General features: G+C 36.2%; 1 protein-coding gene across 6 annotated transcripts in view; it reads right to left on the bottom strand.

The window, feature by feature from the left end:
- ATP8A1 (ATPase phospholipid transporting 8A1) overlaps positions 1 to 16,107 on the bottom strand; it is a 214,507-nt gene that overhangs the window by 116,226 nt on the left and 82,174 nt on the right. For 4 of the 6 annotated variants that reach the window (XM_074348531.1, XM_074348524.1, XM_074348546.1 and 1 more), the window contains 4 exons: positions 13,704 to 13,748; positions 6,939 to 7,011; positions 4,692 to 4,797; positions 3,018 to 3,100 (listed from right to left, as the gene is read on the bottom strand). In XM_074348531.1, coding sequence (XP_074204632.1) covers positions 3,018 to 3,100; positions 4,692 to 4,797; positions 6,939 to 7,011; positions 13,704 to 13,748 — 307 coding nt within the window. The remainder of the gene's footprint in view (positions 1 to 3,017; positions 3,101 to 4,691; positions 4,798 to 6,938; positions 7,012 to 13,703; positions 13,749 to 16,107) is intronic. The other 2 variants (XM_074348539.1, XM_074348545.1) reach the window with 1 other exon arrangement.

Here is a 16,107-nt window from a genome sequence, read left to right as displayed (position 1 = left end):
ATTAAAATTGCTCGTAACAGTTGTTCCGTTTTTGTGATTAACATTTATGTCCTATGCTGTTCTTTGGTGACAAAGGAGGAGACTGGCCTTTTGTTCTGCATACTGCAGCTCTTGTCAAAGGTCTGGCACGGTCTGTTATACATCCCACATGCAAGTGATGCAGTAATTAGATGCTGCTCTTTTCTCCTAAGTGGAGGAGGGGAAACTCTGGAAAAGAACACCTGAAACTTGGTATTTAACCTTTAGCGAAGTATGCTTTCCCAGTACAATAATCACTGCAAAAACAACTACAGTGACAGTTTAAGACCATTTTATATTCTAGTAAAAACTATACGCTTATTTAAACTGTTAAATACTCGTAGCTGTTTTTAAAAAAGAAAATATAAAAAAAACTATCATTATTCCTCTCGAAGTAACATAAGTATAACGTGTGAAACAAGAACAGGATGCTACTAAAAAAAGAAATATTGAAAAAACAAAAAAAGCTTCTGGAAACTAAAAATATGATAGCAGAAATGAAAAAAAAAAAAAAAAAAAAAAAAAAAAAAAAAAAAACAACCTCAATAGAAGGCTAAGAAGATAAAGCAGAGGAAAATTTCCAAAAAAGCAGAATAAAAAGGCAAAGACATGAAGACTAGGACAGAAAAGTTCAGATTAGCTCAAGTTCTAAAAAGAGAGAGAAGAGGAGAAAGAGGCAAGGAAAATGAGTGGATTCACTCAAGAAATTTTCCAGAACTGAAGGGTATCAATTTCCAATGGAAAAGGATCCACTCAGTGCTCAGTGCAATGGGCTGAAATACTCCCAGTAAGGTACACAGTCACGAAATTTCAGAACTCCTGGGGCAAAGAAGGTCCCACAACCTTCCAGGGAGAGAGGGGGTGGGGGTAAGTCACAGAAGACTGGACTTGCAATGGCTTCTGACTTCTCAGTGAGGGGTACTGGAAGCCAGGAGATGGAGGAGCAATCAGAATTCGTACGGAAACCGATTTCCACCCTGGAGTTCTACATGCAGCAGGACTACTGATTAAGTATAAATGTTTACACTTGAAAGGACTAAATAAACAAAAATACAAACAAATAGCTTCCCATGCCCCTTTTCTCAAGAAGCCAATAAAGAATGTGTTCCACAAAAACCAGGGTAAACCAAGAACAAGGAAGACATGAGGTTTAGGAAATAGAAGCTCTAACACAGGAGACAGGTAAGGAAAATCCCCCGGGACACAGGAAAGCGATTCCAGCGGGACGCCCATGCGTGAGACACAAGTGTCCACCGGCGCAGCCCCGACCCCTGAGCCAGAGCTGGGTTTCCTGAGGGCTTTCACGACTGTGCCCTCTGCTGCTGTAACACCTTTCCAGTAGGATGACACTGACAGAAAATGTGTTATATCAACACAAAGAGTTTACTAAGAAAGAAGATTTGACTTCCAGGGGAGAGAAAGTCCAAAACCACGAGAAAATCAAAAGGAATTCCAAGTGCCACAGAAGCCAGTCTCTGAACAAAAAAAATTTTTTTTTTTGACCCATGCCAAGGAGAATGGAGGACTTCAAGAGGGATGTCTCAAGGAAAGAACTGCCCACTGGCAGATTATCTGGTGTAACTGTACTGACAAAAGTGCACTAAGAAGATACAGAACAACTAGTAATAGGTAGACAGAAAATTAAGCAATTGGAAAAAAGATAAGAGATTTATCTTTAGGAAATAAACAAAAAAATTACTTTCAGGTGATAATTTTATATTTGGAAACACAATATTAAAAAAAGAAAAATACTGAATACAATAATGTTCTGCTAGGATTATCAGCACAGTCATAATAATATAAACACTAGTAATTTTTTGATGAGATATAATTCATATATAACAAAGTACATAGATCTTAAAATATAGTTCAGTGAAAATGATATAGTTTGACAAAGGTTTACTTGGTGTAACCACCACCCCAGTCAAGACACAGAACATTTCCTTCATCCCATAAATTCCTCTGTGCCCTTTTCTAATCTCCTCCCTGACCCTGAGGCAACCACTATTCTGAACTCTGTCACCACAAACCACTTTTTCCTGATCTTAGGTGCATAGAAATGAAATTAAAGAGTATGCACTCTGTGTCTGGCTTTTTCTTTTGGTGCTCAACAAAATGTTTCTGAAATCTGTCTATGCTGTTGATGGATCAGTATTTCTTTTCTCATTTTTGTTGCCCTGTTTAGATATGCCGTTGTATGAGTGTGTCACAACTTGTTTGTCCATCCTCTTACTGATGGACATTCAGTTTGTTTCTAGTTTTTGGCTACTATGAATACGGCTGCTGTGAACATTAAACATCAATCTGTGGACATACGCCTTCATTTCTCCTGGGTAAGTGTGAGTACAACCGCCGGATCAGGTGCGTGTTTACCTGTGCTGGGAAGCTCTAAAAGGTTTTCCAAAGGGGTTGTACCATCCTGCATACCCACTAGCAATACACAGATGCTCCACTTGCTCTGCATTTTTGTTAACATTCGGTGCTGCAATGTTTTTAATTTTACCCTTTTTTGCTGGGTACATAGTGGCATCTCATTAGACTGTAATTTGCATTTCCCTGATGACTAATGATGTTTTTTCATGTGCTCACTAGCCATTTGTATATCTTCTTTTGTGCAATGTTTGTTCAAGTCTTTTCCCCATTTAAAACTCTGGGTCTGAATACTTGTTTAACCGAACAGTGTAATATAATTATAATACTACTGGGAAGGGATGGTGACACCAGAGAAATAACTCCTCATTTAATAAAACAGAATAGAAAGTCAGTAGATAATGTCTAAAATTGAAGAATCAAAACGTACATCAGCCATCACACATTTTTAAAAACTGTGAAATGTGTAAATGCCTGAAGAAACAGCTAAAAGAACAGAATGTGGTTGTTTTGGGAGAACAGAGTAGGGAATCTCTGTTTTATGATGAGCTTTTTGGTAGTATTTTACCTTTGAAGCTATGCATATGTATTGCTTTAATAAAAAAGAGACTGAAAAATAAATAACTTACTGAATCTATAATCACTGAGTCAGGTGTCCTTCCAGTGAAGACAAAATTCAGTTGCTTGGCTGCTCTGACCAAGGCTCCTTCATCTGTTTTAGGAACAGAAAAGTAAGCAAATAGATGGTGAAAAAAAATTATCTCCAAAACAAAAGAAATATGTTACTGCAATACAGAATTTTCTGCTTAATTTTAACAAGAATTAGAGTTCTTTTCATTCTGGCCCCTGTTATTGAAGTCTGTTTGTTTTTAAATTATATGACAATGCCAAAGGAGTGAGTAAAATGATCTTACAAATCTGAGACATGTACAGACACCAGAGTCAGATTTCTGAAGACTGGGTCTCATTGTTAGACATACACATCTCAGAAGGAGAATTTAAATGTAACCCTTGGTCCAGCGTATTCTCTAGAGAACTTTTCTCAAAATGAATAATGCATAAAAAATGAGGAAATCCTACATTTGCAACAACATGGATAGACCATGTGGGCATGATGCTAAGTGAAATAAGTCAGACAGAGAAAGAAAAATACTGCATGATCTCACTTAAATATGGAATTTAAAAAAGAAAAGAAAAGAAAGAAAGAGACCCAAACTCATAGAAAAAGGGAGCAGATGTGGTTATTAAGGGTGGAGGGAGGGGGAAGGAGGAATTGGAGCACAGTGAAAGGCACAAATTCCCAGTTATAGAATAAAAAAAGTACTAGGGAACACAGTTATGTATGTCAATTATTTAAATAAAACTGGAAAAAAATGAATGAGACAAAATGGCCCTGTTTCACCCTTTTTCTCCTAAAATGCTGAATGTAGAGAAACTAACACTACTACTATTTAGGGTGCAATTTAAATGGATATAAATGAATTGACGCTTTATGGCATCATATATTATTTACTTTCATCACCATTTATATCAAACCTTGTTTCTGAGGGTAGGGTGTGGGATCAGAAAACATTTCCATAGTCTCTATCCTAATGACAGGAGATTCATCCTAATGGTTTTTAGGAATTGGCACATTCTACAAGGTTGCAGGTGCTGGTTTAGAATACAGCTTAAAACATTTATAACAAAGTTCTCCAAAGTGTGCTCTTTCTTTCTTGAAATCTTACAATCATCAAACGAACTACTTACCCAATTTTCCATTGAAAAGAAGCCTAAACACTAAACATTGATAACTGTGCTAACACATATTTCATGGAGTCCCTTCAAATGTTCAAAACTTTGCTCATCCATATAAATACGCAATGGGCTCCCTGATGGTCATTTCCAAAAGAAGAAAGCAAAGCTGGTATTCCAAAATGCACACTGTTCAGGCAAACAGACCTTCCTTTTCCAGTTTCTTATGTGCAAAAGCTTGACTATCACTTTATTCTTACTTATTTACAAAGAAGGGAGAGCCTGCTTGTATATATTAAAAAGTACCATTTTTTACTTGTGTGAATTTTGTCATTCAAATTTCCATGTAATTTGTGTCATACAACAAAAATTACACAAAGTTATATATTTTAGCATAGACATAATTTTGAAAACCAACGTTTTTCTAATTAGTAAATAAGATTTTTGATTTAAAAAAATGAAACTTGGTTATTTTATTTCACCAAATTAAATTGATTTTTTTCTGAACAATCTCAAATTTCAGAACAATTTTCCACCAAAACATTACATCACAATTGCTTCATTTGTACCTGGAGATGCAGCTTGGTAAATAATCTTATCACCTTCTCGCTCTGGTACTGCTGTGTGACAAACGGCCATCATTGTAAGAAACTCACAAATTATAGGTGCAGTTGGCTGTCAGAAATGAACACAGAATTCATCCCTTTTCATTTAAACGACTTGACACTAATGACAGTATTACTACCTCATGTATATCTATTAAGAGTGTGGCTGTTAACTATTGAGGGTGTAGAAGCCAAGAAGTCAACATCTATTATGAAGAAAAATATTGTTAACTGAAATCATCCATTCTTACACCTTCTCATTTCTTTTCCAAACATTTATGCAAGACCACTTTGTCTTGTCAAATAGAAACATTGTAGCGAAAAAGACAGATATGGTTGGATCCTGTCATCAGGGGACAGGAGAGAAGTTCTAAAATATTCATTTACCTGGTTCCTGAATTCTAATGTAAATTTTAGGCACCTAACCTCTCTGTGGTTCCACCACTTTGGGTTGGGGTGATGACGGCTGGGAATTCCTCAGTACTGTTTTGTCCTCTCTCTTTGCAAAAATGGCAACCCTAACCGACACATGTTTTACTTAATAAAAAAAACTTGATTGAGCACTTGCACCTGGAATTCTACAGTCTGAGGAAGACATAAAAGCGGACGCTTTCTGCAGGAGCTCAGACTTTACAGGAGACAAGAAGCCAGATTTTTAAATGAAACATCTTTTGTTTGGCTCCTGATGAAGAAAAACGTCATTCAAATTAATAAAGGGGAAATATTCCTCAATGCTCTTGGACAAAAAAAAAAAAAAAAAAAAGCTGATTGGAAAAGCAAATCAGAACAGTAACTGAAAAAACCGTGTTCAGGCTGGAACAACAGATAAAATAGACCAGGCCCTGTGATGTGAAGTTTCGACTTGTGGGGAAAGTACAGAACACAGATAAACAGTCCACAAGTATTATTTTAGTGTGAAAAGGGCTACAAAGGAGAGAATGTGTAAATATCATGAATGTGACTTGGGCCAGTCTGGGGTTGTTCTCAAGACCAGCTGATGAGGTTTTAGCATCGTGAAGCACTGAGCAGAGTTCTCCACCTAGCAGGAATCAGACACGACTGAAAAAGCCCCAAAAGAGGAAAGAAGGAAGTGTGAGAAAAGAGAAGTCCAGTGTGGCCTGAGAAGAAGGAAAAGGAGTGTGGCTCCTAGTGAGGGTGGGGCCTTAGGCAGGGGCGGATGACATAACTTTGTAACTGGAGAGGGAAGTCAGAGCGTGGTTTTAAACAGGGCAGTGATGGGACTTGATTTCCACCGGCCTCACTCCACCTGCCACGTGTAACAAGAACCAGAGGGGGTAAAAATGGAAACGCGGAGAATGGCTGGGAGACCACTGTGGTAATTCACCTGGAGCGCACTGTTCGTCTGGACAAGGGGAGAGCAAGTGAGAATGGAGTGAAGCAGACATTCAGGATATGTTCTAGCAGTCACACTGACAAGGGCGCAGTGACTCATCACAGATCTGGACACAGAGGGAAAGGAGGTATCAAAAGCAACCCTAAGGTCCTCGAATGAGGAATAAGAGAGGTGATGGTGCAATTAACTGAAGCTGAGAGCACCAGAGGGAAGAGGTGGGTCTAGATCTAGGTTTTGTGGATCTCGAAGCTCATGTTTTGCTGAAGGCAAAAATACCCATATGAACACAATGTTAGGGCCCCACCCTGGGCACAGTGGGTAAATCTACCGCTGCTAGGAAGGGATTAGGTTTCGGGGTAATGAGCGTGTGTTCAAGTTTTGGCACACTAGGCTTGAAGCACTTATGAGAAAAAGGTTTGGGGTTTAAACTTAGGAGACCATATCATCTGATCTGATGGAATTTTAATAAGTTTCAGTAGCTTCACAGGTGGCATGTTCACATTGGGTGGCAGGTGTCTGAAGTGCTTACTGTGTACGTTTGGCACTGGCCTACAATTCTGAGCAGGTAATCCATTTTTACAGATATTTTGAAATTAACAATGATTGTTTCATACAAATAGAGTTCTAGAATATGAAATAGTTTAAAAAGACAGAATATTCATGGTAATATTACAACTAAATTTCTAACAACCATGAATTCATGTTGGCCAAGTAAAAGGAATTTAGCAACAGATTTTGATAATTATTAAAAATGATCATGAAACTAAAGAAGGAATATATAAACATGGAAGATAATCAGAGAAACACTCATTAGCTTTCATTTATTAATGAAAAGTTAATAGTTTTATGTTGCTTACATGATTATTTTGGAGGTTTTCCAGCAATGATGAATCACTAAATGTTTTTTCATCTCCAAACTGTGAGCTCTGCCTAAAAGGAAAAAAAATGAAGCAAACGTGGTTCATTTATACAAGCCCACTGATCTATTTGTAACTTACTTTTAAAATAAATCATTATGCCTGAAAACCCCTTAAAAGATTAAATATAATTTAGCTTGCATTTCTAGATGAGACATCACAGATTTCATGACTGAATCATAAAATACTTTCCAACATTCAAAATGTGAACGCCTTTGCAGCGTAATGAAAAATAGTACTTTACAGTTTATTTTCTGGGAGTAAAATTATGTTGTAGTCACATGAAGTTTTAAAAAATTAATTTAAAAATGTAACAAAACTGCTAAAATACCTGGAGCTGAATTTTTCTTCAACTTTATTAAGTTTTAAGAATTTTGAGAATTAATGGAGTTATTATAAAAATATTAATTCTTTTACTTTAGCCATGAGAAATCTTTATTTGAAATGACTGATACTACATGATTATCATATGAAACATAAAAATATGAATCAACTGTTTACTTATTTTATCAACATCTATCACTAACAAATACCTGATATATTTACATACATAGCACATTTATTCCGTATATGTATATAAGAAGAACAAGTGTATGGGGTTTTGTGTTGTGGCTGTCTTCAGATCAGCAAACATGAACTTTACATGAAACAAATCGAGTCAGAATTACCTCTATAACCAGGCTACTACTAATCTCATGGCCTTGCAATTTAATATCAGTGTTGAGATTCAAAGGAAAGACAAGGAATATTTAAGAGGAAATGTCTAACTCCAAGGGTGTACTTTTTAATGTTCAGTGAAAGTATACAGATCTAAACGTCTGTGCACAGAAGGAAGTTTCAGAATCCATGGAGAAAAAAAATTGTGTTAATACTAAATAATTATAATCCAGAAAGATTTAAATCACAATGTTTAAAGGTTACAAAGAATACTACTAATGCCCATATGCTAAATAAACTAGTTTATTATTCAGGGCTCCATAAAAATCTCCCTATTATTAAAACATATTCATTAATGAGTCTTAGTTATACTTTCCCACCTCTTTGTTAGATAAACTGAAATGTCAAGGAATATTCACAGTCACATCTTGCATGTGCAGGTCTATTTTCCTTCTAAAGAATTCCAGACTAAAAGCCTTTATAAATCTGAAGATATATCTTCTTAATCTCGCCAGTAATTCTTTCATTTCATTAATCACAGTCACCACAACTGACACAACTTGCAAATGTAGTTATAAACAAATAGGGACCTTAGGTATGCAACTGTAATATTTACATGCACATCCTGCCCTTTATTCACTAATGAAGACTTCTAACAGGGGTGATGCTAAGTAACTCTTCTCCCAGAAAGTGGCATCCTTTCCCAGATCATAACAACATCTGCTAATCACATAGCCCAGGTTAGACAGCTCAGGCATGGAGCTCTCACCACCCGTCTCCAAAATCTCACAAAATGTTCCCCTTTAGTAAAAGCAAACAGATAAAATTAGGAAGCTCATTTTAAAATAAGAACCAACTGCATTAAATGTAAAATAGTTTAAATTGTTAGCCAGTAACTATACGAATTTGCAAGCTGCTCACACATAAAAGTGCAAGCCAACATGCACATTTTGTTAAAATTTTCCATAGACGTTTTCAAGTGACACTTTGCTTCATCAGGAGACTAAGAAATTGTGGGGTTTTGCAAAAAGTAATAAGGCAGGGAGTGTAATGCTGAGGTAAGAAGAAAGATGGGCAGTTACACCCACAATGTGTAATTTGCAGCTTCTTGCAGCCTGATTTCAAAGCTATTACACTGTAAATAATTATTTCCTGATCAACCAAAAATGAAGAATACCCACAGCAATAAAAGTTGAGAAAATTCAGAATTTTATGAATAAATATAAATTAGAATAAATATGGCTTAGTCAGTATCAGTTAATTTCGTATATGACACTATTATGAAATCATATCAACAAGAGGGTCATCAGAAAAAAAAGTTCAATCCATACTTTTAATTTTAGACCAATGGATGAATGACTTACTAAATGTATTAAAGAGATAAGAAAATTCAAAAAATAATTTAGGAATAGAAAAGGCCTGAGTATAATACATAAATCAGAAAACAAAACAAATAGATAAATCTGATTGCATAAAGCTAAAACATTTCTGCACAGCAAAAACTACTGCAAGCAAAATCAAAAGCCAAATGACAAACTGGGAAAAAAATATTTCCAACACCTATAATGAAGGTTAATTTCCATAAAATAAAAAGAACTCAATACAACTTCTAAAAAGGGATACTGGCAATTTCTTTCAAAATTTAAAACGCATGTAATCCTTTGATCCAAACATTCCAGTTCGAGAAATTTATACTACCTAGTGCAAAATACTGTATGTACAAATTCTTTCTTTTCAGCACATTTTTAATAGCAGAAGATTAAAAGGTTTTATCAGGGTTGTTGATTAAAAAAAATTGTGGTACATCCACATAACAGAACACTAATCAAAAAATGGGAAGCTCTTCATGGAATATGAACAAATCTCCATTATGCACTGTCAAAGGAAAAGCGGGTAAAAAAACAGTATGTATATAGTACATTTCACTTTCTGTAAAAACATGAGAGAAAAAAATATATGCACGTATATGTATCCGTGGAGGGATACACCTGAAACGGGTCACACTGGCTGCCTTCAGGAGGGGGAGTGGAGGGTTGAAAACAGGGAAGGAAGGGAAACTTTCCCCTCTTTACCTCCTTTGTATTTGTAACATGTGAATGCATTAGGAATATAAAAACTAAATCAAATTTAAGTTAAAAAAATTAAGAATCAGAACACAATCCATGTCGGTCACCTGAAATACATCACACATCCTACATAAAAACCAAATGTATACATTATATACATATACATACTACCCACAGCCACACACAGGAAGACAAAGGCAGTGGAACTCGAAAGCAGTGTTTTGGAAAGGATCTGCACTTTCTGCTTTTGAATGGCACCACTGGTTCTAAGTCAAAATTCCTTAAAGGGAGATTTAATTTTCAGAAATGATTTTGTTATTCAGAGTCAGGTCCACTGAAGTCCAAGAACATGAATAAGTGACTGAATTTAATAATAATATTTTCATTAGACACTGGCTTTGACCAAAGTAATGACATCTGCTTTTCTGTGTGGTTCAAAGTATTTCTGAGGGCAGGTTCAAAAGAGGAGTTCCAAAAACATTCTAGGAAATAGCTGCTTCACTGGAATATGTAAATTACCTGTCAAAGTGACTACTTTGAAGACTAACGCTAATTTGGATGTGTTAAATCTCATTGCTATATAGTTGCAGCTGGAAGAGTGTTTTGGTGAGCCTAGCTGTTGCAGTAGAATAAAGAAATACCACTCATTCCAAACATAATTGTAGACTAAAATGAAATGGGAAAATAAAAACAGAAAATGGTACTATCCACTAATACTGTGATAAAACTAAAAATCACAGTGAAATGACTAAACACAGGACACTTTAAGGTAATCCTCCCAGAGAATTACCCTCATTATCATTTACTTAAAAAACAATGACTGTCAGAAAGGAATAATGTGGAACCATATTAAATAGTTAAGAAAAAGTGAAATAATACATTATCTCAGATTTGCCTCAAAGTAATAGCGGGAGGGAATATAGATGAAACTGGCTTTCAGTACATACTATTGAGCGAGTGAATGAGTACATCTGTCTACTTTTGTTTCTGCTTGAAATTTTCCACCAAAAAATTAGAAAAAGAAAAAAATGGTAATAAAATATATAGTTTTGGAAAATAATCATATCTTAGGACCACATGGATGCTGATGATAAGCAGATTTTTTTGCGTAATCCCCTAAATATTGAAACTATCTGTCTAGAGAACGGTAGATTTTTAATAGAAATGAATTAACCTGCAAGGTTATATGTCAGCAATAATAAGAAAATCATATCAATTCTGGAGTAAGTGGCTACTGGTTAGGAAATGATTTCATCTCTGTAAACTATTTATATTAATAGATTAAGCGAGTAGAGCTACCGTCATCACACAATTATTTTTAATGTCAAGAGAGTGCTTTTGAAAGTGTTACTATGTTATAGGTTTGCCTTCAAATTTGACTAAATGTAAATACGGTAAATAATCTACATACACTTAAGTGTTAAACATCATGTGTTTTTTTAACTTGGTATTTTTGTGGCAAATATGGTGCAAGCAGGGTAGTGAAATAGTAAGGGTCACAGGTCTTATCTGGGGAACTGAATGAACTTCACATTGAAAGGTGAAGCTGCTGACGGTCAGACAAGAATAAGCATCCAGATCCTGGATTTATAGAGTCATCTGCACTCTCCAGTGGCATGAAGATATGGCCAGCTGCCTGGAGCATAGGATTCAACCAGGACCACACTTTTGATCTTGGTTTCATTGGCAACATGAAACCAACTGGATCAGATTGGGCAGATGCCAGATTTAGGACTGTGCAAAGTTATGTCCGCTCCTCCACCCCATGTTAACTCTTCTCAAGTCGGTCAATTAAATTTTACTTGCTCTTGCTACCTTCACAAAACAAGAGAGAAGAGACACTCTTTAAAGCTCTTTAACATCTATGGGGCGTAATATAACCAGCACCTATGTTATAAGGAGGCTGAGTGAAGTTTTAACTCTGTCTCCCACATTTACTGGTTGTGTACTTGGGGGCAAGTTACTTATTAGCTTCTTCGCCTTAATTTCCTCAACTCTAGAATGGTCATGCCAATTACAGCTCCTCAAATATGTCTCAAGAATTAAGCGAGAGACATCAGAGCTAACAGTCTGTGAGTTTACTATGTCCAGATACTATTCTAAGCACTTTAAAAACAGAACTCATTTAATCTTCACAACCTCCCTGTGATGTCTACATTCTTCCAGATGAGGAGAGATCAGGTAGCTGGTTCAAGGGTATCCAGAGGATCAGATGTGAACGTGAGTGGTCAGAATTCGAAGTATGCATGCTTGACAACTCCCCAGGACCCAGGACACAGCAGAAGTTCAGGTACTATCTGTTCCTTCATCTTAACTGCACGAAGGTAACTCTTTGACAGATGGAGAATCCAAGTATGTATTTACAATACAGCTCACTTTATTAATAAGTTGGCAAAAGCCTTCCTTAGTGTTTATTTTTAAAAATATTACTAATATCTAAGTTTATACATAACTGCAAGAGGAACTGAACAAATAATTTGTGAAAAAGCTGGCTCTTTAAAATCTGGAGTTACCTAGTTTAGAATATCAAATTTCCCGAGAGGATGTTTTACAAAAAGAACCTATAAACAGACAAAATAGCATCCTCTCCTTCCAACAGTGATAAAAATCATGAAATATCCTACTTTCAATAGAGGTTGTTTAAATGACCTGAGTAAACAAAATTTCTAACATTTCCATCCAATCTGAATAAAAATATGAAGGTCAATTCCTTCTCTTAAGAATAAATGAATTATCTTAGAAAGATATGTATTAATTCTATACTCACGAACAGTGTTTCAAATTAACAGAATTACATTAGTTCTACAGAAAAGCAACAAGTAAAAAGATACAGTCAAAATTTTAACTACATTCTCAAAAAATTAGATAAAAGGGAATATCTACATCATTAAATTGAATTATCCACCAACAGTAAGATGCTCTGGCACATTTAAAAATTACTAAAAATTATCCAGTTGTGTGTAGGTATTGAAATATATGACACTCCAAGCAATGAGCTTCAGCGTAATGACTCATCAGTTATCACATGAACCAAACAGCTGCCTCTGTCATTAATTCCAGGTATTATGAGGTTACTGCAAATTATTACCAAATCTCCACTTTATTAAAATCCAAGTTGAAAAATATTGAATGATGTTATTGGACTGCTATGTATATTGGAAATGTAGCTTTATCCTAAAATACGTGTAATCTGAAAATAGAAATTTAACTACATAAAAAGCCACATGTTTTCTACAGTTACCAGCATTAAAGGAAACTGTTTTCTGATTATTTCATTTGCCACAAAATCATGATGAATTATCAAAATAAACTTATACTATTCTAAATGAATATGTAAATCGATGGGGGGATTTTGAGGTTAGACAAAAAACCCATTAAGTATTGAAATTAAGCTCAGTAAATGCCATATTAAATAATTCTAAAATTAATTATATTCCAGTTAACTCTAGTCCTTGCTAGCATAGTCTTCCAACATTTGTTCCAGGCATTTCACTAAAAAAATGTTCATTTTCGAGCCTCCAAACAGATTTAGTAAATTAATGAAAAGAAAGGTAAAAGGAAATTTCCACTGCGTGGGCATGTTTTAGTAGCATCTTTCTGTAGCTCTGCAGAGTATGTGAATAGTGGCAGAAGGTGGCAGTGCTGAGCTAAAAAAACAAGAGCATTTCTGGAGCTGGAGCTGAAATCTTAGGTAGTCGCCAGCTCAGGGACTCTCAGTTGATCATTACAGATTTTATTACAGATACATATCTCTATAAAAATCTAGGAAGCCTAAACTTTGAACTTACTGTTTATAAAATGACTAAAGGTTATTCAATAGGAAATTAGAGATATTCAGTGGCTCTTAAGTGATACTTTACAGCATTGTCACCCTACCTGATCAGTCATTTTTCTCAAAAGTAGTGAAATGTGTGTCTAACAAAACAATACAACGCAAACCTTCTAAAGGGATCAATGGGACAGAAAGGTCCATGCCGCTTACCATTCATCAGGAGAGCCACCATAATCCTCAGGGTCAGGGATATGGCTTCAGAAAGCAAGAGGAGGGACAGAAAGAGAGGAAAAGATAATCACAGAAAGGCTGGAAACATAAAAGCATGAATAAGAGAAGTACTGAAAGGTCTTGAAAAAGTTAAGAAAATGAATTTTTAGTTGGTTTTCAAAGAATGGCAGTTAGTACAAAAGTATGATTTATGGTTACTAAGCAGGTTTACAAAATTATTCTTTAATTGGAGAGCCAACTTGCCTCTTCACCATGAAATTTCCTACTTTTATGCAGATAGTTCAGTATTCAGTAGGAAAACCTGAACTTAGTGGTTTAAATATATGTTAAAGCCGATGGAAAATTAATCACATACTGTATAAGCAGAATAAAGTGTTTTAAGCAAACAGACATGCTCACACCTAAGAACAAACTATCACACTGAAAAAATTTGCCAAGCATATTTTAGAAGTAAATTTGATTACTATTATGTGAAAGTCCCCTAAACAGGTTTTTAAAGGACTATGATTAAAAGAACTACATTTTAAAAGATTAACACTTTAAAAGATATTAAAAACTTTTCACTTAAACCATAATACATTCATAAAACAATCTGTTATCTCAAAAAGAAAATATGGGGGGGAGGGTATAGCTCAGTGGTAAGAGTGTGTGCTTAGAATGCATGAGATCCTGGGTTCAGTTCCCAGGAACTCCATTAAAATAAAAAAAAAAAACCTAATTACCGCCCCCCCTCAAATGTCAAAAAGAAAACACATTCATCAATACTTTAATTTCATCCATTAGCTCATCTGAGCATTAGGAAAGTTTGATCCATTTATAGCTTCCATTTCAAAGCTAGCCAGTCTTGTATTCTAGCCAGAAATGGCCAGTAGTATTTGACAGAGCAGATTTTCTTTCATTTATATATTTATTTGTTAAATTTTTCTTATTATTGTTCAAAAATTTTCCAGGTTTACTGAGATATCATTGACATACAACAAGTGCAAGTTTAAAGTGTACAACATGATAATTTGATATATACCTGTATATACTGCAAAGTGATTTCCGTCACAGCTTTAGCTAACACCCCATCTGTCACCTAACTATCATTTCTCTCTTGTGGTGAGAACATTTAAGATCTGCTCTCTCAGCAGCTAGAACAGATTCTCTAATCTCCCATTTCTTTCATCATATACGACCATGCAATAGTTCTCCTTTAAATTAATTAGATATAGGTAGAGTTTAAAAAATGCGGAGTTCAGTACAAATGTGAAGTCATTGTCTTTGGCAGATATACAATAATCTTCACTGAAAACTGGTGGGACCCTTTCACTTCCTCAGTGTCCTCTACTCTCTTTATCCTTTCACCAAACTGGCCACGACATGAGCCTCATCATCCCAAGGCACCTCCAGAGAATCAATGTGTCTCTGGTGCAGTATCCACTACCTTCACTCCCATCACAGTGGAGGCAGTCCCCTTACCCACTATTCTCTCTTCTACCAAAGGACTTTTTTGGATGCTTGAGAGGAAGGGCTAAGCAAGTCTTGGTGGGCTGGACTCCTAGAAAAGGTACCAGCCTCTTGCCAAGCTCTGTCGGAAACTGGCTGCAGCCCAGCATTCTAGGCAATCACTCCTCAGCAACTTCAAGGCTTAGAGTGGCCCCTGAACTAGACCCGGAGAGGGTCTGGTGCTACCCAAGCAAAAGCACTGTGCCAAGGTTCTGCCAAGCTGCACTGCTGTTGTACAGCAGCCCTGGATCTCACACTGGAAGAGCGACTGGTGTTTCTCAAATCATGCAGTACAAAAGCCTCGGAACTCAAGGCCCAGGGTCCCTCTTCCCAGCGGTGGTCCAGCCATGGCAGATGCTGGGTGATGAGTGGCAGGTGACCCACACACCTGCTACTTATCTTGACTGCATGAGTTTCCCCAAGATCACTGCTCCAGCAGCTCTGGTGTGGATGCTCTGTCTGGTTATTTGCCTTTATGTGTCAGTGCTGTTATACATGCTTGGTAAGTTCTTTATTTAATCAAACTCATGCTTGGATCTCAGTCTTCAGCATCACTTTCTCAGGGAGCAGTCCCTGATCTCCCTGATTAGATCAACCCAAGCTGGCCATCAGTCACAGACTCCCATAGACCTTTGTACTACGTTATGATTTTTTTGTCTGTGTGATTATTTAATTACATCTATTAACCCCCAATTAGACTATAAACTGTAAGAGGGTGGAAGCCATGTGAACTTTTGCTGGTCATTAAATCCCAAGCATCTAACAAAGCGCTACATACATAGAAAGAGATGAACATTTGTTGAGGCACGTGAATAAAAAATGAATGGCGTTTACGCAGCTTTACCCACCAGGCATGGCGAGCAGTAAGATGTGCTTGTTGGTTACAATACAGACC

This window comes from Camelus bactrianus, chromosome 2 (genome assembly GCF_048773025.1).
Source record: "Camelus bactrianus isolate YW-2024 breed Bactrian camel chromosome 2, ASM4877302v1, whole genome shotgun sequence".
Classification (NCBI taxonomy): Eukaryota; Metazoa; Chordata; class Mammalia; order Artiodactyla; family Camelidae; genus Camelus; species Camelus bactrianus.
This window is presented reverse-complemented; position numbering and strand designations above follow the sequence as displayed.